The sequence below is a fragment of the Blastomyces dermatitidis genome (assembly GCF_000003525.1).
Source record: "Blastomyces dermatitidis ER-3 genomic scaffold supercont1.13, whole genome shotgun sequence".
NCBI lineage: Eukaryota > Fungi > Ascomycota > Eurotiomycetes > Onygenales > Ajellomycetaceae > Blastomyces > Blastomyces dermatitidis.
The window spans coordinates 672705-693321 of NW_025544786.1; the positions used below are offsets into that span (position 1 = coordinate 672705).

At 42.6% G+C, this 20617-nt stretch overlaps 6 protein-coding genes across 7 annotated transcripts; 3 read left to right on the forward strand and 3 right to left on the reverse strand.

Annotated features, from left to right (window-relative positions):
* The first annotated feature begins 11 nt into the window (after positions 1-11).
* On the forward strand, positions 12-1591 carry BDCG_08998 (uncharacterized protein). Its single transcript, XM_045424770.1, has one exon. It carries the CDS (start codon positions 255-257, stop codon positions 1044-1046), a length of 792 nt encoding a protein of 263 aa, XP_045273411.1. The 5' UTR covers positions 12-254; the 3' UTR covers positions 1047-1591.
* On the reverse strand, positions 838-2003 carry BDCG_08999 (uncharacterized protein). The gene is made up of 2 exons (XM_045424771.1): positions 1613-2003; positions 838-1546 (listed from the first exon to the last, which is right to left on the reverse strand). Exons 1-2 carry the CDS (start codon positions 1950-1952, stop codon positions 1287-1289), a joined length of 600 nt encoding a protein of 199 aa, XP_045273412.1. The 5' UTR covers positions 1953-2003; the 3' UTR covers positions 838-1286.
* A 387-nt stretch (positions 2004-2390) lies between these two features.
* On the forward strand, positions 2391-9211 carry BDCG_09000 (DNA polymerase epsilon catalytic subunit A; the record flags this gene model as incomplete). Its single annotated transcript, XM_045424772.1, has 3 exons — positions 2391-2998; positions 3066-3202; positions 3258-9211. The coding sequence occupies 3 exons, from the start codon at positions 2391-2393 to the stop codon at positions 9209-9211; spliced, it is 6699 nt and encodes a 2232-aa protein (XP_045273413.1).
* Positions 9212-12977: 3766 nt separating this feature from the next.
* On the forward strand, positions 12978-15385 carry BDCG_09001. Of its 2 annotated transcripts, none has more exons than XM_045424773.1 (5): positions 12978-13174; positions 13262-13543; positions 13616-13706; positions 13794-14124; positions 14214-15385. In XM_045424773.1, exons 2-5 carry the CDS (start codon positions 13364-13366, stop codon positions 14854-14856), a joined length of 1245 nt encoding a protein of 414 aa, XP_045282784.1. In that variant the 5' UTR covers positions 12978-13174; positions 13262-13363; the 3' UTR covers positions 14857-15385. The 2 variants fall into 2 exon arrangements, with proteins under 2 accessions (XP_045282784.1, XP_045282785.1); XM_045424774.1 differs by having other exon boundaries at positions 13268-13543.
* BDCG_09002 (ammecr1 family protein) lies at positions 15164-17457 on the reverse strand. Its single transcript, XM_045424775.1, has 2 exons — positions 16414-17457; positions 15164-16307 (listed from the first exon to the last, which is right to left on the reverse strand). Exons 1-2 carry the CDS (start codon positions 17010-17012, stop codon positions 15815-15817), a joined length of 1092 nt encoding a protein of 363 aa, XP_045273414.1. The 5' UTR covers positions 17013-17457; the 3' UTR covers positions 15164-15814.
* A 2774-nt stretch (positions 17458-20231) lies between these two features.
* On the reverse strand, positions 20232-20516 carry BDCG_09003 (uncharacterized protein; the record flags this gene model as incomplete). Its single annotated transcript, XM_045424776.1, has 1 exon — positions 20232-20516. The coding sequence occupies one exon, from the start codon at positions 20514-20516 to the stop codon at positions 20238-20240; it is 279 nt and encodes a 92-aa protein (XP_045273415.1). The 3' UTR covers positions 20232-20237.
* Between the last annotated feature and the right edge of the window lie 101 nt (positions 20517-20617).

A 20617-nucleotide genomic window follows, 5' to 3' on the forward strand; every position in this document is an offset into this window, starting at 1 on the left:
TTTAGTATTATGTGGATTCTGTCAGATGTCTTCGTCACGGCTCAACGGGCGTGGTCGTCGATCCTGACACTGTCTCATTCTTCGTCTTCTTGACTCCTCTCCCTATTCCCCATCTTTCCAACTCCAGCGACTCATCATGGACCCCTCGTTTAACACAGGTGGCTGTTCACCATGCCTTTCCTCCTTGTGATCAGCAACCCCTGATCGCTAAAAGTCTAGAATTCCACCACATCATTTCCTAATGCCCCACCACAATGATGACCGGAATTCTGACTCCCCACAAGTCACCGAAGCGCAAACGCGATGACATAGACTATAGGTTAAGGACTGCTTCAACGTCCCCTGCTTCTTCTGTTACGTCGATAAGCGCAAAGGATGATCACCTTGATGATGAATGTAACCCTGCCATTGGGGGGAATAGTCCCCAAATCTCAGTAGCGGGTGAGCTGGGAGAGCTTGACCTGCACGGAACTTCTACCCATAGGTTTGAGAGCGCAAGCCATGGTGCGTCAGATGACAAACAGTTGACAGATAAAATGGACGAGGAGCCATCTGTACAAGGCACAATAAACATCGATGCGGCACCGACTGTAACCCCTACCGACACCAAGGAAAAAGAGAAGATACCCCTCGCATCACCAGATGGCGGAGACTTGCAAGCTACGAGCGCAGCTCCGGCACGGCAACAATCCAAACACAGCTCACAACAAAAACACAGGTCCCGTCAAAAATCTCCACCACTTTCAGGCGATGTCAATGAAAACCCGTTTACTTGGCGCGACTCGGAAATAACGGGGTATGCACCTACTGATCCGAACGATGATGGGTACGGAATTAACGGAATTGGTTTCAAGCCCACAGCTGCGATTGCGTGGGATAGATCACAGAGAAGGAAAAAGCAGGTGGCAGAATGGAAGAGCCGTGAGGCGAGGGAGGCGAGAGAGATGCGGAAATCACGCCGTGATGGGATTCTTGCGGACGAGCATGTGGAAAACAAAATACAGGTCTATAAAAAGGTCAAATTTGACATAGCTACGGAGGATTAACAATCGGATACGTTTGAGCTGGATATGTCGACTGTGCCATGCCAACTTCAGAGGCATTCGGAAACCAGATTAAGAATCTCGTTCCATTGTTATGAAATCATATGCATGTCTAATATACAGAAATTGTGGAGTGCCACATGGCTATGTTTTATACAAATGAGATATATCCTTTCACTCCGGCTTTCCCCCAACATACTGGAATGACACAATAACTCCCGACTCTTGCGCCTGTATGTATGCCTACCAAAACTTGTAATTCGACAGATTTGTCCAGCTTTTGCGCCGCCGCTCCTCTTCTGCCGCTGCCGCTTCTGCCTCCGCCTTTGCCCGCTCTCGTTCCTTTAGTTTCTTAATTTTGAGATCTCGCATAAGTTCCACAGCCTCTTTAATCCCGTCACGTTCCTGAACCCTTCGCCGCTGGCAAAATTCATACATTCCTATGGAGGCAACTGCGAAGGTTCCAACGGCCCAATTACAGGCTGGCCATGCTGCGCGAAGTCCTATTTCATTGTACGAATGGAGTCAGCATGGGAGAATCTCTGATAGTTGGATTACTGATCACTTACCACCAAGCACTGCTTTGAGACTGCCAACGCCAAAACCGGCGCCAATGCCAACTAGGAGAGAGTCGCGCGCACAAGGCACTTTGTAAAACGATAGTAGCCTATCTAAAGACATTGACTGGAAGGCATCTCTAAATGACGCAGCTTTCGGCTTTCCTCCCGCCGAGTTATATGCTCCAGGAATCAGGTTAATGGGTTCTTCCGGGTTTCCAAACTCCTCCCACATCTTCGCCGCCTGCGACTTGGGGAACTCATGTTTCGGTTTCTTGGTAGGTGAGAATTCTGGAGGGACATTGGAGGTGTCTCCCGTTGGAGATTGTGTATCCCGTGAGTCTTCCGCCATATCGACGTTGCGCTGGACAGCAATGTCACCGTTAGCTAATGAAACGTCTACCGCCAACCAGGTGACGATTCAGACCCGGCAGCTAGTTATTCCGGGCTTGGCAGGCTATTTGTGAACAAACTATTGGCTCCCAATTTAACCCTAAAAGGGATAATTTGTCCGAGATCGCCGAACTTGACGCGACGCGAAACGCGATGAGAGACGATAATTCTACCGTCAGATCGAAGCACAAGCACATTGACAAAAGAATCCCGAGCTGTCATTTGTACGATTGGTAACGCCTATTTTCCTTGTTACGATAACTGTTTTTTCTTTTCTCTTCTTTCTCAATGGATCTATAATTGTCTTATTTCCCCCGTGTGTTTGCGTAGAGTGACAATACTCGATCGATTCTTTCTCTTGTTCGCAGCTATCGGCGAGCCATAGAACGCTACAGATATGACTTTACGAAAACCCAGCAAGTATGGGACTAAATTCAGATCGAGCTCGGCATCCTTCAATCCAAAGCGCGCGAAAACCATCGGATCCTCTTCCCTTAGATCAACCGAAGCGACATCGCAAGATGAGAAGTACCAGGCAGTTAGGCTGGCAAACAGCATTGACGAGACAATGGGGTTCCCCAGGTTCGAATCTGGAAAACCAAGGACTGGTTGGCTAATTAACATGCACAGCACCATAATAGAGGACCCAAAGGTGCCTGGAGGACGGGCTGGTGTTGAATACTACTTCCTGGAAGACAATGGGACCAGTTTCAAAGCCACAATCGAATATGATCCGTACTTCTTGATCGCGACGAAGAGAGGTCATGAGATTGAGGTAGAGGAATGGTGCAAAAGGATGTTCGAAGGCATGGTGAAAAGCGTTAAGCTGGTTGAGAAGGAAGATCTCCAGATGCCGAATCATCTCCTCGGTCACAAGCGGAGGTTCCTGCAACTTAGCTTTGCTAATGTTGGAGACTTGCTGGGAGTCCGTAAATCGATATTACCACTTGCGCAAAAAAATAAGAAGAATGTGAATTCCATGGACACATACGCGGAGATGGCTAGGTTCGTTTCTCTATGCGTCACAACGTGACTCCGCCCTTTTCTGCCTTTCGCTAACGGGACAATATAGCGCAAATGTTGGATTTGACCTTTTCGACGAAGAAGTTAATGATAAACCTCAAAATGCATTTATAGATGCTGGCGAGTATATTGTTGACATTCGAGAGTATGATGTTCCCTATCACGTTCGAGTTTCTATTGATAAAGGTATACTCCGCTGTTGCCGTTTGTTACGTTGAATTTGTCTCACATCCACCGTTAGATATTCGGATCGGAAAGTGGTATACAGTCCAGTCGAAGAACGGGGTAATTTCTTTAAGCTGTATTGAGGACCGGCTTACGCGAGCGGACCCTGTTGTGTTAGCTTATGACATTGAGACGACCAAGCTACCTCTGAAATTCCCTGATGCGGTTATCGACCAGATAATGATGATATCGTACATGATTGACAGACAAGGGTATCTCATAACGAATAGGGAAATCGTGTCTGAAGATATTGACGATTTCGAGTATACGCCGAAGCCCGAGTACGATGGCCCGTTTACTATATTTAATGAACCAGATGAAAAGAGGGTTATCGAACGCTTCTTTGCTCATATTAAGGAGGTGAAACCTACTGTAATTGCAACTTACAACGGTGACTTCTTTGACTGGCCGTTTGTTGAGGCTCGAGCTAGCGTGCAAGGGATTGACATGTATGCTGAAATTGGGTTTCGGAAGAATAGTGAGGATATCTACCAAAGCAACTATTGCGTTCATATGGATTGCTTTGCATGGGTCAATCGAGACAGCTACCTCCCTCAAGGAAGTCGAGGTCTTAAAGCCGTCACTGTGGCGAAATTGGGCTATGATCCCGACGAGCTTGACCCAGAGGTCATGACAAGATACGCGAGCGAACGCCCCCAGACGTTAGCTGAATATTCCGTTTCCGATGCCGTGGCAACATATTACCTCTACATGAAATACATCCATCCTTTTATTTTCTCTCTCTGTACGATTATTCCTCTTAACCCCGACGACGTCCTCCGTAAAGGCACCGGAACCCTCTGTGAGATGTTACTTATGGTTCAAGCATACAGAGGGAACATCATTTTGCCAAACAAACAGACAGAGCCTCCCGAAGCGTTCTGGAACGGCCATTTGTTGGATTCTCAAACTTATGTCGGAGGTCATGTGGAAAGTATTGAAGCCGGCGTTTTCAGGAGCGATATTCCAGTCAATTTCACCATCGAGCCAGCTGCAATTGAGGAGCTTCTTCGAGATCTTGATGCCGCTTTGCAATTTAGTATCGTTGTGGAGGAGAAAAAGTCTCTTGATGATGTTACTAATTATGATCAGGTTAAATCTCAAATTATAGAAAAGTTGCTCAATCTAAAGGAGACGCCGAATAGGAACGAGAGACCATCGATATACCATTTGGACGTTGCATCCATGTATCCTAACATCATGACCACCAACCGCCTTCAGCCAGACTCTATGATCCAGGAGTCTGACTGTGCGGCGTGTGATTTTAATCGACCAGGGAAAACATGCGATAGACGTATGCCTTGGTCTTGGAGAGGTGAATATATTCCCGCAAAGCGGGATGAATATAATATGATTCGACGCGCTGTGACAAACGAGAAATTCCCGGGTAAAACAAAAAAGAGCCCAATGAGGGGGTTTGAAGAACTGACCACGAGCGAACAAGCTGCCATTGTGAAGAAGCGGTTGCAGGACTACAGCAAAAAGATATACCACAGATTATACGAAAGCAAAACCATTCAGCGGGAAGCCATCATCTGTCAGCGGGAAAATCCCTTTTACGTTGATACAGTTCGAAATTTTAGAGACCGGCGTTATGACTTTAAAGGTCAACAGAAAGTTTGGAAGGGCAAGGCCGACACGCTAAAGGCTGCTGGAGCTCCCGCAGTTGAAGTTGAGGAGGCCAAAAAAATGATTATCCTTTTTGATTCCCTCCAACTGGCACACAAGGTCATTTTGAACAGCTTTTATGGATATGTTATGCGAAAAGGTTCACGCTGGTACTCAATGGAAATGGCAGGCGTGACATGTCTTACTGGCGCCCATATTATCCAGATGGCCAGGGAATTAATAGAACGGATTGGCCGCCCATTGGAACTCGACACCGATGGCATTTGGTGTATGCTTCCAGGAACGTTTCCTGAAAATTTCGCCTTCACTTTAAAAAATGGGAAAAAATTGCCAATCTCATACCCTTGCGTCATGCTCAACCATCTGGTTCACGGACGATTTACCAATCACCAATACCAAACGCTCGCGGACCCGAAAACTTTCAGATACGAGACGCATAGCGACAACTCTATCTTTTTCGAGGTGGACGGTCCTTACAGAGCTATGATCCTTCCAACATCGAAAGAGGAAAACAAGAATCTTAAGAAACGATACGCCGTTTTTAATCATGACGGTTCTCTTGCTGAACTTAAAGGTTTCGAGGTCAAACGAAGAGGAGAGCTGAAACTGATCAAGATCTTCCAAACCCAGATTTTCAAGTTCTTCCTGGAAGGCACGACTCTTGCTGAAACCTATGCGGCTGTAGCTGAGGTTGCGAATAGATGGCTTGATGTTCTACATATGCACGGAACAACCTTGGCGGACGAGGAACTCATCGACTTAATTTGCGAAAACAGAAATATGTCCAAAACATTGGAGGAATATGGCAACCAAAAATCTACGTCAATCACCACCGCGAAAAGACTTGCAGGGTTTTTGGGAGATCAGATGGTGAAAGACAAAGGTCTGAACTGCAAATATATCATATCTGCAAAGCCAAAGAATTCTCCTATTACTGACCGCGCCGTACCTGTGGCGATATTTTCCGCCGAGTATAACGTTAAACGTTTCTTCCTACGGAAATGGTTAAAGGATGATCCTGGAGATATGGACCCGCGCACGATCATTGACTGGGACTATTATCTTGAACGATTAGGCTCTGTGATTCAAAAGCTCATAACCATTCCTGCTGCTCTCCAAAAAGTCCGAAATCCCGTTCCACGAATACCTCATCCAGAGTGGCTCCAACGACGAATAAATATCAAAGACGACAAGTTGAAACAAAAGAAGATGACTGACTTGTTCGACAAAACCCCGTTATCTGATCTACCGACCAACATAATGGATCATCGTTTACCGGCCAGCGGATATATTGAAGATATCGTCTCGCAGTCGGCACAAAAACATAAGCAAAACGCAGTTAATAAGAGTGGACAAAAGAGAAAAGTACCTGAGAACTCAACAAGCCAAGTGGACCCATTCGCTAGCCTTCCAACGACAATGCCATCCATTACTGAAGACTACGAAGAATGGTTGAAGTATCAAAAACAGAAATGGAAAATCCAAAAACAGGCTCGAATCCGCCGGCGAAAGCTCTTTGGTGAGAGAACGAGCACGACCACTAACGCGATTGGTAACTTCTTCCGGAACCAGGCTGAACTTGTTTATGTTAAAACATGGCAAATCTTGCAGCTCAAAGAAACTGATATCCCTGGCGAAGTTAGAATGTTTGTGCTCATTGACCACAAGATACACGCGCTTACAATCAAGGTGCCACGGCACATCTTCATTAACCTAAAGCGTGATGACCTTCCTGATGTCGATTTGGCTGGTTGTTCTGTGGAAAAAGTCAACCATTCGTTACCCAATGGTCACCCATCTGTCCATTTATTCAAAATAACTATGCCAGAAGACACTTATCTGAAAGAAGCTGACAAAATTTCTATATTGTTAAACCATCCGAGTGTCGAAGGAGTCTATGAGAAGAAGGTCCCTTTGAGCATTCGGGCTGTTTTAAAACTTGGCACACTTTGTACCTTCGATGAGACTCAACGGGGAGTTTTGGGAGAAGGTCTTGAAAATGGGTTCGAACTTTCGACACTTTTGCGCGCGGAACAACCAACGCAAAAGTACTTGGTGGACCCTTCTTTGGAGTATATATTTCTCTACCACGTTGTCTCTGGTGACAGACAAGTTTTCACTCTTTGCTCGAGCCGGAATGAGGAAGCCCATATTGTGATTCTTACACGGCTGAGAGAGGTGCAAGGTTTTCCGAACGTCGATAAGATATACAGGGAAGCGCTCGAGAAGAAAATCGAGGAGCATGCGGGCGAATCTTGGCAACAGATCTTCGACTATCAAGATAATATCCATTTCAAGATAACTCAAGTAACGACGAGGAGGAAGGCCCTCCTTGAGGTTGGCGATCTAATCAAGAAATTCCGAAACGAAAGCAATCAGGCAATTATGCTGGTCGTTCAGTCTCCCCAAAGGCGCCAATTGATGCAGGAGATACCGATAATCAAAGAACATCCGGTTCTTCCTCTAAGATCCGAGGCATCAGATAACGATCTGCCCCCTCTCGGCTGGCAATCCTTTGTTGCGAAGCAAATAGTAATGCACTATTTAGCTCTGGACTCATGGCTATTCCATCTTGGTGAACTAGCAAGATATGGCGATGTGCCTATCTGCAATTTAGAAAAGGACGATCCCAAGTATTTGATTGATATTGCATACGCAAGACGGCTGGAACAAAATAAAATAGTCCTATGGTGGTCTCCTTCACCCCTCCCGGACCATGCCGGTTATGAAAAGGATGACATCCTTGGACCGATGCAGAAGGTGGATATGCCCTCAAGGAACACTCCAGGGGCCTATTCCTCTGTCTGCATTGAACTCGAAATCCGGAACCTCGCAATCAATACAATTCTCACTTCATCTCTGATCAACGAACTTGAGGGAAGCGAATCTACTTTGTTGAATCCTGTTACGCCGAACGAAGCGGGAGCTTCGGACGGAACAGGCGTGTTATATTCGGATACTGCCTTCGCTTCAGCAGGCATTCTTGTCTTGCGTGACTTGGTGAAGTCTTGGTGGGCGGAGGCCTGTCAAGGAAATGGAATGGCTGATATCATGGTCCAACATTTGATTCGATGGGTGGAGAGTTCGGACTCTTTCCTCTATGACCGGTCACTACATTACCATGTGCAAATGATGTCTAAGAAGGCATTTCAACAACTGATGACTGATTTCCGACGAGTGGGTTCCCAGATAATCTTCGCCAGCCCTAGTCGATTATTACTTCAAACTACCAAGGCTGAAGTGGGGAACGCGTACGCTTACAGTCAGTATATCCTCAAATCAATAAAGGAGAAGCCACTCTTTCATTTCCTGGATTTGGAAATCAAGGAGTACTGGGATTATCTTGTTTGGTACGACGAATTCAATTTCGGTGGGAAGGGTTGTCAAGAGGTCGTTGAAGCTGAGAACCAAGAACTTGAAACAGTCATGCATTGGCAGCTGAGCAAGTTCCTCCCAACACCCTTACAATCCGTCTTCCTCGAATGGGTGGTTGAGTACATTGAACTCATGCATGGGCTGAAGCGACCCGCTATTGATAGCGGAGGGGCAGACCCTCCTAGAGCCACGCAGCTACCGTTCCAATCAATTACTGACCTTGACTCTGGGGAGATGACTTCAATACTCACCGAATCGTTCTCCAAGCCACTAAAGAGGCAAATTGCAGGGCTCATACGGCGACAACGTGATGAGCTCCTTCATCCTGAACTGGCCTCCGACTATGTATTCCCCACACTCCCTGGCGCATCATGGCGTGCAACAAAACCCGAACGCAACCCAACACTTGAGTTGGTTAAATCCCTCATGCAAGTTCTGAGCCTCTGTAAGACCACTACTCTGGAAACGCGACTCCTTCGGCGCGAACTGCTCGCCCTGTTCGAGGTTAAAGAATTCAGTGATGCGGGGAGGTTCGAAAATCCAAGCGGGAGTCTCAAGATTCCACAGTTGATATGCAATCATTGTACCATGACGCGGGATTTGGACTTATGTCGAGATGGTGATATATTACCCGAGAATGACGCCGAAAGCATTAGTGCCGGAAGTAAACCTTGGTGCTGTTTGTCTTGCGGCACCGAATATGACCGCCTTTCTTTGGAGGAGCGCCTAATCGGACAGGTACAGGGCCTTGTCGTGGAATGGCAAACACAAGACCTGAAATGCTCGAAATGCGGGAGCCTCCGAGTGAGCGAATTCATGGAGCACTGTTCATGTAGCGGGAGTTGGATTGCGACGGTGGACCTGAGTGGGATCGAAATGAGGTTGAGTCTTTTCAAGAGCGTAGCCGAATTTTATGGGCTAAAGATGCTGACGACTGTTACGAATGGCGTTTTGGAGAGGATGTAGATATTCATTCCATTTTTCTTCCTTGCTTCTGCTTGTGTACTAGCTTCCCGGAGGATATTCTACACGGTTTGCTAGGTCTAATGTTTTAATCAAATTACGAGGCAATGGAGATTTTGCATATATTGTTTAAACGAAGAATTGAATAATTAGTAGACCTAGTTATCCCTTAGGGCCTGTTCGGTGCGTCCGTACTTTTTGAACGCAATAGTGGATCTCATTAAAAATAGTGTATTTATCAATTATTTAGTAGCAAGCCGGTGTTGCGCCACCACACTATTCCATAATTGAGATCACTTCACACTGGCTTTTTTTTTAATTTCACATTCATCAACATGTCTGCATTGAAATCATATTCTCTCAAATCTATGATTGATTTGCCTATATTTAACTGTCTTTATTAGCTAGAATTCATGAAAGCAGTGAATAAGAATGTCACAGTATAATATCTCAATACAATATCTGAATGTGAAGAATGATAATACTCAAATCTCTATAATTTCAATCTCACTGAGCCAATGATCAGATTCTCAATTATTATTATTCTCTCAAACACTCTCTCAAATATGCTCTGAAACACTCTCTTATCAAACATCTACTATCTCTCAAAAGCAAACACTTGCTTCTCAAACCAGATATCTCACAATATTATGAAGTCTCACAATGAAAAAGACTCTACTTACTGAACTCTTGAAGATAAAAAAGAAAGAATTGAATACTGATAATAATAACTTCAAATCTGCAGGTTGAAATCTTGCTACACAGACTATTAAGTAGTTAACAGGTCAGATAATAATCAAAGAAGTATATGATAATCAGTGAAGAAAGATTAAATGAATTTGAATACTTTGAATAAGATATAAAAATCAGATATTCAGCTGAACATACAATCATAGACATGAAATCTATATTAATGATAAAGAGATTATGAATAAGTATTTCTTCAAACATTCTAATCTTGAAATCTTTTGAGAATATAGCTCTGAATTTCAAGAACTTATCAGAGAATTATTTAATAACAGGCTTGTCACTGACTGATTTGTAATTAAATATTATACAATGATATCTGAAATGAGAGAATCTTCTGTGATAAATTCAGAAACTGAAGAAAGTTCATTATCTTCTGTAATAAACTCATCAGTCTTCAGAAGTATCAATCACATAAAAAAACACTTAAAATTAGAGAATATTAATGAGAATATTCAAAATCTGACTGCAGCTGTAAACAGCCTCAGTCAGATTAATATACAGATTAAAGTTGAAAGAGAAACTGAGTGAGTCATCAAGCTATTTATGAGTGATATGCAGAATCTACTATCAGAAGATTGAAAGATTGATAGCAAGATTTCTTATTAATAATATACTATAATTTCACATTATTTTCTTAACATTCAAGAAGCTCAGCTGTATCTAGATTTAAAATATAGCTCAATCAGTGTTCAGTGAGATTATATTATACAGATGTTGAATGAGATGCTATAGCTGCAGTAAGAGTAGTAGAAGAAATAATAAAGAAAGTAGTAATAAGAGTAGTGATGAAAGTAGTGATAAGAGTAGTGATGAGAGCAGTAGTAATAATGCTTTTAAATCATTCTTTTTATATCTTATTTCTTTCAAAATAATCAAGAACATAACTGAATTTTACTCAATATTATAATAATGATAAATTACACTTATAAACATGTGTTTTAAAACATCACAACTTTTTATGTGAGATGATTAGATGATTTAGAGCATTTTATTAACTCATAAATTATAACATGATATTATATACAATGAATACATCAATATATTATCATTTTGTATTTTTAAAAGTGAAATTATATGTAGAATTCAACTATTTTTATTAAGATATATATAAACAATCTTGATTCATGTATCAATTATATATGACTTGCTGATTAATCTTCTATATTTTCAATATATCTCTTATAGAACTCTTACATTTTCTTTACAATCTGATCTCTTCTTCTAATTATCTTATCACTATTCTCTCTTTTATTCATTATATTTAACTGTTCTGACTTCATTTCATCATTCAAATTCTTCAGATTAATATCATCTAGATCTTTATACTTATTTATAAAGTTATGAAGTGCTGTCAATGTGAAAACAAGATTGATTTGAGTGATAATAAAGAATTCATCTCTTTCTCAATTGTATATTTGAAATCATTATTTAAATACTCTGAAAACTCACTTGATTATACTCTATAAACTGACATGCTGAAGATTGAATAATTTCTTCTTATTAGCAGATTATTTATCTGTCTTTTCAAACTTCTTGAGATGATATTACACATCAGAATAAGAAATTAATATTATAAAGACTCTTTTTGAATAATCAGTATCTGTAAGAAAATAGCAGGACTTCTTCACTGAAAAGTTATCATACTCTTAAGTCAGATTAAAAACATATATATTATGAGCAGAATCTTTCATTTCTGAGTATATATATACAAAGTTCATCTTAAAATCATATACTATCAGAATGTTCTGTAAGATTCATTCTTTTTAATTTCATCAGTCAGATTGCTGATTAGAAGAAATGAATATTAAAAGATAAGTATCATCTAATATTTTAATACAATCTCTAAAGAATGATCACTGCTTAGAATTACTGCTGAGCAAGTCTTTACTATATTTCATAGAAGATTTTAACAATTGTATAAGCTGACTGTAAAGCACACAGAGTGCTTTCAACATCTCATGAAATACTCTATATAAAATAAGTGAGTATTTTTAAAACAATAAAAGTCATATTATAATTATATAAGAAGCTAATTCTTACTTTGAAACTGTATTAAATGAATACTCAAATCTTTTCACAGCATCTTAATATGAAGATTCTTATACAATAATATAGAGAAATATTATTGCTTTCTCTTTCATCTTTATTATATCTGTAACACTGAATTTAGAGATAGTTGTATACTTTTTAAGAAGAATAATGAATTGAATGAATGTTTCTCAATAAAGATATGTGACATTCTTAATATAATTAGAGTGAGTATTTGAATTCAGCAGCTGAGCAGTATACAGAGTACTGTTGAAAGATCTTTCATATAATATTCTTTTCTATAATATTAAAGAGATTCTCATCATCAGATTCATTCTGACTATTTTAATAAGCAGTTATTAATGAGAACTGATATACTGTTGAATCATGATTTATAGAATCTGCTTATTCATCTTATTATTATTCTACTATTGACTATTTTTCATATTAATAATCTTTACTGACAATATTCTTCTGTAGAATGAAGAAAGAAGAAGCTTACAAAATACATTCTTTTTAAACAGAGTTCAGAGTTCATTTAAAAAGAATATGTTTTTATAAGCTTCTTTCTAATCAATATTAGTTAACTGTCTTCACTATAAACACTATTCTATACTATATTATCTCTAAAAGTGCTATTCTACACCATCACACACTGTTGAAGTTAAATATGACTTATTCATAAGATCTTAGTAAAAGATATAAGTATGACTGCTCAATTCACTGAACATCTGATCTTTTTCATCTGTACTTTGTAAAAAGCAGCTATACTATTAGTACAGATACTCTGTCCACTGAACAGTCATGATATTGGGGCTGTACTTTTTAAAAAAAGTGGAGATCTGTACAAAAAGAACGAGTACACACGGACGCACCGAACAGGCCCTTAGTACTTTTTATTCCTCCTGTACTCCTGTACATAATATTTGTACTCGTAGCAAGGCGCGACCTTGATCACCTGACGGCGGATTGTACTGACTCTATTCATGCTCCAGACAAACCTGAAACACCTCCAGCCGATAAAACAGCGAAAACTATTTAGCCGTTTAAAAATATCTCCTACTTGTGTGATACCTTCCATCTAGTCCTGATCCTAATTCCATTCCCCCTGCCGTTACATTTTCTTTGTCTGGTTGACAACCATCACGCCAACCCCGCCTCTGATAACGCACCAATTGCGCAGCGCATGTATGTTTTTGCACAACCTAACCCCCACTATATAATCCGGGGCAATTATTTATATGTCAATCTCATACTAACGGCACTTAACATAAGCCCTAGATCTTCTCCCTCCTGACTGCTTGACGGCCCTTAGCACAGTCCCTCGTCGCCGCATAGAGGGACTCCAACGGCTGCTTACCACAGCCCACCAACGTTATGACTCCCCAACCCCCAAGCAACCCGCGGCCACAAATCCAGCCCTGTAGATATAAAACCGGTAAAACCCTTGGAGCCGGATCGTACTCTGTGGTAAAAGAATGCGTACATATTGACACCGGCCGGTATTATGCCGCGAAGGTTATTAACAAACGATTGATGGCGGGGAGGGAACACATGGTAAATCCTATCACCTCGTGCCTTTGGCAATATCGAAAGCACTGTGGGGGACTGATAAGATCTGAGAGATAGGTCCGGAATGAAATTGCCGTGCTCAAAAGAGTGTCGATGGGACATCAGAATATTCTGACGCTGGTGGATTACTTTGAAACAATGAACAACCGTAAGTGCCTAGCTACAGTTTCCCTTGAACGCTTTCAAAACGATTTTTGGGGACAAGAGCTTATTGCATTCCTTTCCCTTTCTCTAGTGTATCTCGTCACCGATCTTGCGCTTGGGGGAGAGCTATTTGACAGAATTTGCCGTAAGGGCAGTTACTACGAGTCCGATGCAGCTGACCTGATCCGCGCAACCCTTTCCGCCGTCGCGTATCTTCATGACCACGGGATCGTACATCGAGATCTAAAACCTGAGAATCTCCTGTTTCGCACACCAGAAGACAATGCAGACCTACTAATTGCAGACTTTGGCTTATCGAGGATCATGGATGAGGAACAGTTTCATGTTCTAACCACCACCTGTGGCACCCCTGGCTATATGGCCCCAGAGATCTTTAAAAAGACCGGCCATGGGAAGCCTGTGTATGTTCTACCTCCCTCGACAACGCGCCATTTGTCATGTTAGGCACAACTAACGTGCTTATCTTGTATTTTCCTTTCGCTCTGGAAAGGGATATTTGGGCCATCGGAGTAATAACATATTTCCTCCTTTGCGGCTACACTCCATTCGATCGCGAGTCAAATCTCGAAGAAATGCAAGCCATCCTCGTTGCGGATTACTCATTTACTCCCCTCGAGTATTGGCGCGGAGTCTCCGTAACCGCCCGCGAGTTCATCAAGCGCTGCCTCACAATCGATCCCAAGGCAAGAATGACTGCACACGAAGCGCTTCAGCACCCCTGGATTAACCCACCTACCGACCCCATGGACCCATCATCGCCTATGCGCATGGGTTCTGGCGAGGATCTCTTACCTGTCGTCAAGAAGAACTTCAATGCAAGGCGCACGCTTCACAAAGCCATCGATACCGTGCGGGCAATTAACAAGCTACGAGAAGGTGGTGGACTAATGATGGAGGGCGCCATGAGTGTAGACCCCAAGCCAGAGCACGTTAATGGGAGCAATGTCGTCGATGACAGCGGGCGACAACAGCCGGATGGGGCGACGAGCGGTCATCCTGGTGATGAAGATCTCATGGAGATTGATAGTAGGGGCAACGCTAGGGGCCAAACTGAGGAACAGATCCGGCAGCAGGAGCGTAAAGTAAAAGAGACGGTTACTGGATTGTGGCAGTCGAGCTCAAATCGCCGGTGATCCTGCTGTAGAGAATTTTAAAGAGGACCTTGTGGGAGATACGTCTCTATATCTTTCGGCTCTGTTTTGCATTTGTGAATTCCCTTTCCATCTCCGCGGTGATTGGCCCTTTTCGGGCTCTTTTTCTTTTCGAAACTGAGGACTCTAGCGGAGTGACAGAATGTTTTCTTAACTCCACGTACGTCCGGACTAATAGCCTCGGAGATGCACACAAATCTCTTGTTCCCTTTTCTAGTCCAATAGTTTTTCATTCTGCTATTTTTCTCCAGCTAACATCACAGGTTTGATGGTTGTGAAACAATACACTTTTCTCTTCCCTCCTCAGAATGGAGAATATATACCAATTGCAGTGCTTTTCTTATGTGGCATCCTCCCTTGGGAATCAATTTACATCCTTGTTTTATCCTGTCAAATATTTACTACTTATTTGAGTGCAAATTATATCATTTACGGCACTGGGATTATGAGAAAATATATACACTGAAGATGAGTAAATTGACCAATGCCTAACCACGTAGCAATTCAGTTCATTGCCAGCCGAAACCCTTCCCGACGCGAAGCGAATCGTGATGGAGTGGTTTTGCGGCCGACAGCTAGAAAATGCGAGCAGCTACAAAGCTGAGTTGGGATGCTGTAGCCCAGTCTGCTGAAGTGGAAACATTACCAAAATAATTCGCGATGACAAACTCTACGCGTAATTATAATGTAAACAATTATCCGCGAGTGTCCTGTAACCGGAATAATCATATATTAAAGAAGTAGGTACCACAATCAGCCTCCATTTATGTTAGTTTAATAATATTGGAATTCTATGAATAGAAAAAGAACCGGGCAGGATATATCGGAAATCATGGGAATTAAGGATGGAGAAGAAAAAATAACATGAAAAAAGGAATTGGAGATCGAAAAGAAGAGGGGACAGAAGGGAGAAAGAACAAATAATATATCTCCAAATCATTCACATGCACGACTCTAGAAGTTCCCGTCGGCTGCCGGACGACTCCACCCACTTCCTCCACTCCTGCCATTCTGAAAAAGTGGCACTCGCCTTCAGCCCTTGATACCTAACCGTTTTAAACTCAGAAACGTCCTCCCACGGTTTCCCCGTCGCATAGTTTGCACTGGCTGATGAATTCGCAGTTCCTCGAAGAAATCTGCGTGCCACCCTACCGCCAGCACTGCTGCTACTGTAGCCCTCCCAGCCTGCTTTTCTCATTAAGCTTTCCACGGCTTCTTCCTTCGTCCAGCCTTGCTCAACGGCTACATCAGGAAGGTAGGTAGCGCCTAACCGTCTTCCGCGGTATATAAAAGATATTCGTAGGCCGTGGGTGCCCAGGGTCCAGTCGAGAGCATGGGAGCAGGGTTCAAAAGAGGAGAGGAGGGTTAGAGAACAAGAAAGGGAAGGAAGTAGGGATGCTGGGATAGGCGGGAAACGCGTGTCACCGAAAGCACTGGAGCGGGTTGTTAGTTAGGAATTTCTAACTTTTAATAGATAATTGCAGTAAACGGGTCGAAAAATGTAGAGAGCAACGAGCAAATATATATTTATTAACGTACGATGTGAGTGCGTACGATTTCAAGCCAGCGGCCAGTTCCTGTGGCTCAAATGTACCTATGCAGCCGCGAAGCGATTTATGACCGCTGGTGGAGAGGGTGTTCCAGGTGACGAATAATGGGTATGACATGTCAGCAGTATCAGTTGAAAAATTTGGCGCAGTTCCTTTTGATCGTGAGAACAAAGAAGAGGCTCTTGGACTAATAGAGGTTGTAGAAGATGCGCTTGTCAAGGCGGAGCGCGAGGAGCTATGGGAGAGTGCAGAAGGGGTAGATGAGTTGGACGAGTGGGATGACGAGACCCCTTGAAGGCGGCTAATGCTAGGCAATTGCATCCTCTGAGGGGGGTTTGTAATTTCAGCTCCATCGTCAGATTCGTCGCAGTCATCGTTTCGCATTTCTGAACGATCTCCATTCGCAACCGTTTCGCCGTTGTCCAGGTGATCTGCAGGATCCTGAAAATTGGCTCGCAAAGCAAGATCTTTCGTAGATTCGAATGCTTCCCACAGGTCTTCTACCACTGCAAGACTAGGAGCATCTGTGCCGTTAAAGACAGCAGATAGACATTCAAAACAGTAGAAACATTGAGCGGGAGAAGCCATGAGGGCTGCGTCGCTGCTGGCGGGCAAGTCCGGCGAGCCCCTCTCAAGGAGAAGTAATGAGGAGAGGGGCTGCAAAGCGGTGATGAACGAGACAGGACTTGATGCCAAAAAGAGCTCTGTGGAAGCTTTGAAAATGTGTGTGATTTGTAACGAAGCAGGTGCCCACGTAGCAGAGGGGTAGTTAACTAGGGAGTTGGATATGAAAACTGGAGGCTGGGGCTTGCAAGCGTTGGCTCTCGTTCCCCGCTTCACCAGTCTGTTTTAACTACGGAGTAGTGGTAGCTAGGACATTGGAAGTTGGCGCTTCATATACAGTTATTCTCTCGCATGTAGCCAACGCTCCAAGCCTCGCCGTCTGACTTGACACGTCGAACAAGGAAGAAGATAGCGGAAGTGAAGTACATATTCCCCGTGACTGGGAGGGAGCGCGAGGACACAATTAGCGTATTTTTTGGCGTGTATTCGTGTATTAAATATATGAAATATATGAAATAGTGTAATTTATATAATCTATTCTATTTGATCTAAGTTAACTAACTCTAATTAATATCCATATATATAACTGTCAAATGCAACCTCACTACCTCTCATTAATAGGACTCATATCTATTACGATGTTGAAGATATTCATGTTTTTCATAAAAATGAAATTAGGTATCAATACTTATTTTCAAAATTTCATTGCAGTGTGAATTCCACTAACTACGCTGTGGCACAACAACACTATTGTTGCCTGGCGGGATAAACCGCAACCATTCTCCCATTTCCCAACCATCTTCCATTTACAACGCCTTTATCTTGACCGCACTCTCGATCTTCATGGGCCGCGAATTCGTTTACCAGCACTGGATCAGTGCTCTTTTTACTGGCTATCACCTTACCTGCCCTGATGGGACTGTATGAAGGTTTTGTACAAAGTTGACTGAAAAGGCAAAGTTTGTGCCAGCAGAATGTTCGGACACAGACATTGCATGGTCTGAGGCCCAGGCGGTCTACATCTGTCAACAAATCAAGGGTGAATCAGTTGGCATGGAGGCAATTCTCAAGGTTTAACTTCAGTAAGTGATGAATTGCCGCGGCCATCGACTCTTGCACTAGTAGAGCACCCCCAGAATATCCTTCTAGCTGGGATCCCTGCAAGCGCGCTCAGTGTGCTTTGAAAGATCCATTACTGTGAACATGATAAGGATATATTTACTTCAATGAAAAGATTGCAAAGTGACATCAAAACTACTTAATGTAGTGCAGTCCTTGCAATCACAGGATTATTTCCCTGTCTCAGAAAGATATATTGTGTTCTTGGTGATGAAAAAGGTTCCTGGAGTTACACTGTGTGATTTTTGATCTTATGGCCTTGTCAAATGTGACAAGATTAGGGTTGCATTTCATAAAGGCCTATCATATGTTTTGTGCCTTTCTTATTTCTATAATTTTAATTTCTGCTTTTTTTGGACTTGGGCGGGGGCGGGGCTTTTTTGGAAGGGATTTGACTAATCCAAACTACACAGAGAAATGTACAACTTAGGCACTTGTCTGTTGAATTGTCATCTTGGAAACCTCATTTACAATGAAGAGGCAGATAAATGATATATTTTCTATCATCAATCAAGCTGTGAGATTTGTTTCATCTCTAAAACTCACTCTATATCTATGTTTTCTTGCAGTTGATTTATAGACTATGACAGTATTCTGAAGTCATTCAAGTTTCAGAAGAGAGATTATCTTCACTGACGTCTAGGTCACTGAGGTTCTTATAATTAGCATGAGTGGTAGGAACTCTCATCTTCATGTTATAACTTGAGTCTTTCAGATATGAAGTATAGGTGCAGGTGCTCTCTATTCTTTACTCTGCCAGTTTAAATTATCCTCATCCGAGCAGCAGACATCCGATCTCTCCTGATATACTCAATTATTGGTTTGAGCTCTCGCGCAGTTATGCAAAGAGTATTGTATCTCTTACAGAGTCTACAAATGTGTTCGCTATTTGTAACTGAGTTGATACATCAAATGACTAATTGGGCGTGGTCAATTCAATAGACTGTAATACAGTAATATCTTCTTACTCCATGAGCTCCTTCTTAACAGTATGAAAGTCCGCTCCATGTTCAACCCAGTTAATTTGAAGGCCCATCTGTGGGGCGGATGGGCTTGACACCAGTTTCCAAGCCTCTGAGAACTCATTTCTCACTTAATTTGGACTTGTCCAGGTTAAAACCAGCATCTCTGGCCCTCTGTCCCCTCATTTCATGAGTTATCCTCTCCCCATTGTGCAAAAACTTGCGAGGTAAACAAAAAACTAAGATGTAAGTTTTTTCCATTGATTACGGGGAGCTCACAATAAGAATAAAAAGTGGAGGGAGATTGTAGATCTTGGTAGCAAAGCAGAGCCAAAACCAGTTGGAAAGTGAGGAATAGAAAAGGGAATGTTGAATGTTGGCAAATGTGTCCCTTTTACTACAGGTGGCCGCATCTCCCACTCCACAGGCCAGCTGAAAAGAAATCGCTCCATTGTGTAAACTTGACAGAGATGAGGAGGTATCACATCATGCTTCTTCTTAGTGGGTGGAAAGAGGGTGAGGAGGGTGAGGGAAGGGTTAAGATATAGTGGTGAGACAACTCGCGCTAATCCAGAGGGGGAAAATCTAGTAGAAATATTGTGTTCCTGGATTTCTGGATTTCTCTCCTTTTAAAATATATTGTATCTTCACTTCTGTATTTCTGCTTCTGCATTTATATTTTCATGTATCTAATTTGGTCAACACTAGCGTCAATGTCTGGGTAGGAGATACAGCTTTGGAGATAGATACTACTTACTGTTTATAAGCCGTATTCCCTGTGGGCGTTAATTTCTCCTCTGCTGTGAAAGCCAAGTGGTGATGTCGAATACTTTAACGCTTGCAAGCACCGGCCGGCGAAGCGAATCGGCTCGTTGCCACGGCCACATAGTCCATGTACAGATTATGCACTACTCGTGCCATCGCTGCTTCGGGACGAGTAGTGAATCATAGAGTCTTAAAGTGACCTGAACTGCTTCAGTTTCCTCTTAATTGAAATTCTCAGAATATACATAACTAGCTGAAGAGCACAGTTATGCAATACAACGCTGTATACTAAAATGGTTCAACAAAAGATTAAGTGGGGCTCCGACGCTAGCCAATAGCTTAATTTAAGCTTAATTTATCTAGTGAGCACAAAGCCCGAGGGAACCACCCTACCAACCGACGATCACGCAGTAAAAAAGCCCATACAACAAGACGAGCTATGGTTGTGCGAATTAAAGGATTTTAGGTTCCCATCACCATCACATTCGAGCTCTTGAATAGTGACCAGGGCGAGATATAAATCTGGCGCTGCTTCGAATGGCCACGCAACCACCGTGCCTGAAAACAGCTCTCGTCTCAGCCTCGTTTCAGCAACCATGCCAAGTTCCAGTGCTACTGTTATGAACCAAGCAACTTCCGTCGTCATTATCCGATGTTCACTTTCCAAAATATCGAATTCCATGATTAACAGACTTGAGACTGGACTTCCTCTGGGTATCCACCGCTAGCAAACGAGAACGGGGCGACAGAGCCTCTCCAAACATCATGGTTACCCTACGTGGA

Bases quoted from the DNA above. Each gene is read 5' to 3' on its own strand.
- BDCG_09001 (XM_045424773.1), top strand. From the start codon at position 13,364: ATGACTCCCCAACCCCCAAGCAACCCGCGGCCACAAATCCAGCCCTGT. The intron at 13,707-13,793 runs GTAAGTGCCTAG...CCCTTTCTCTAG, and splicing joins CTTTGAAACAATGAACAACC to TGTATCTCGTCACCGATCTT. The intron at 14,125-14,213 runs GTATGTTCTACC...CGCTCTGGAAAG, and splicing joins ACCGGCCATGGGAAGCCTGT to GGATATTTGGGCCATCGGAG.
- BDCG_08998 (XM_045424770.1), top strand. From the start codon at position 255: ATGATGACCGGAATTCTGACTCCCCACAAGTCACCGAAGCGCAAACGC.
- BDCG_08999 (XM_045424771.1), bottom strand. From the start codon at position 1,952: ATGGCGGAAGACTCACGGGATACACAATCTCCAACGGGAGACACCTCC. The intron at 1,547-1,612 runs GTAAGTGATCAG...ACAATGAAATAG, and splicing joins TCTCAAAGCAGTGCTTGGTG to GACTTCGCGCAGCATGGCCA.
- BDCG_09002 (XM_045424775.1), bottom strand. From the start codon at position 17,012: ATGGCTTCTCCCGCTCAATGTTTCTACTGTTTTGAATGTCTATCTGCT. The intron at 16,308-16,413 runs GTACGTTAATAA...AACCCGCTCCAG, and splicing joins AAATCGTACGCACTCACATC to TGCTTTCGGTGACACGCGTT.